At 44.5% G+C, this 326-nt stretch overlaps 1 protein-coding gene across 1 annotated transcript; it reads left to right on the top strand.

The window, feature by feature from the left end:
• Positions 1 to 4: 4 nt before the first annotated feature.
• On the top strand, positions 5 to 322 carry LOC114578689 (gluconokinase-like; the record flags this gene model as incomplete). The annotated part of the gene is made up of 1 exon (XM_028692105.1): positions 5 to 322. A coding segment is annotated over one exon (318 nt), but the record flags the coding sequence as incomplete, so codon positions are not given.
• Positions 323 to 326: the final 4 nt, after the last annotated feature.

Below are 326 nucleotides of genomic sequence, written 5' to 3'. Positions count from 1 at the left end.
CTTTCCATGGCTCGAAGCTCTTCGAGACGCCATCAGAGCGAAGTTCGTCAACGGCGAGACCGTTGTTCTTGCTTGTTCTGCTCTACAGAAGAGGTACAGAGATATCATCCGGTCAGCAGATCCAGATTACAAAGCAGGCGAGTATAGCTACTGCAAGGTAAAGTTTGTCTGCTTAGTAGCGCCTGTGGGAACAATTGCTGAAAGGATCAACAAAAGATCAGAGAAAGGGAATCATTTCATGCCAGTTTCATTGCTACAATCTCAGATGGATTTGCTTCAGATTTTTGAGTATGAGGGAATACCTCAAATTGATTCCACCATGAATC

This window comes from Dendrobium catenatum, unplaced genomic scaffold, assembly GCF_001605985.2.
Source record: "Dendrobium catenatum unplaced genomic scaffold, ASM160598v2 original_scaffold_118788, whole genome shotgun sequence".
Lineage (NCBI taxonomy): Eukaryota > Viridiplantae > Streptophyta > Magnoliopsida > Asparagales > Orchidaceae > Dendrobium > Dendrobium catenatum.
This window is presented reverse-complemented; position numbering and strand designations above follow the sequence as displayed.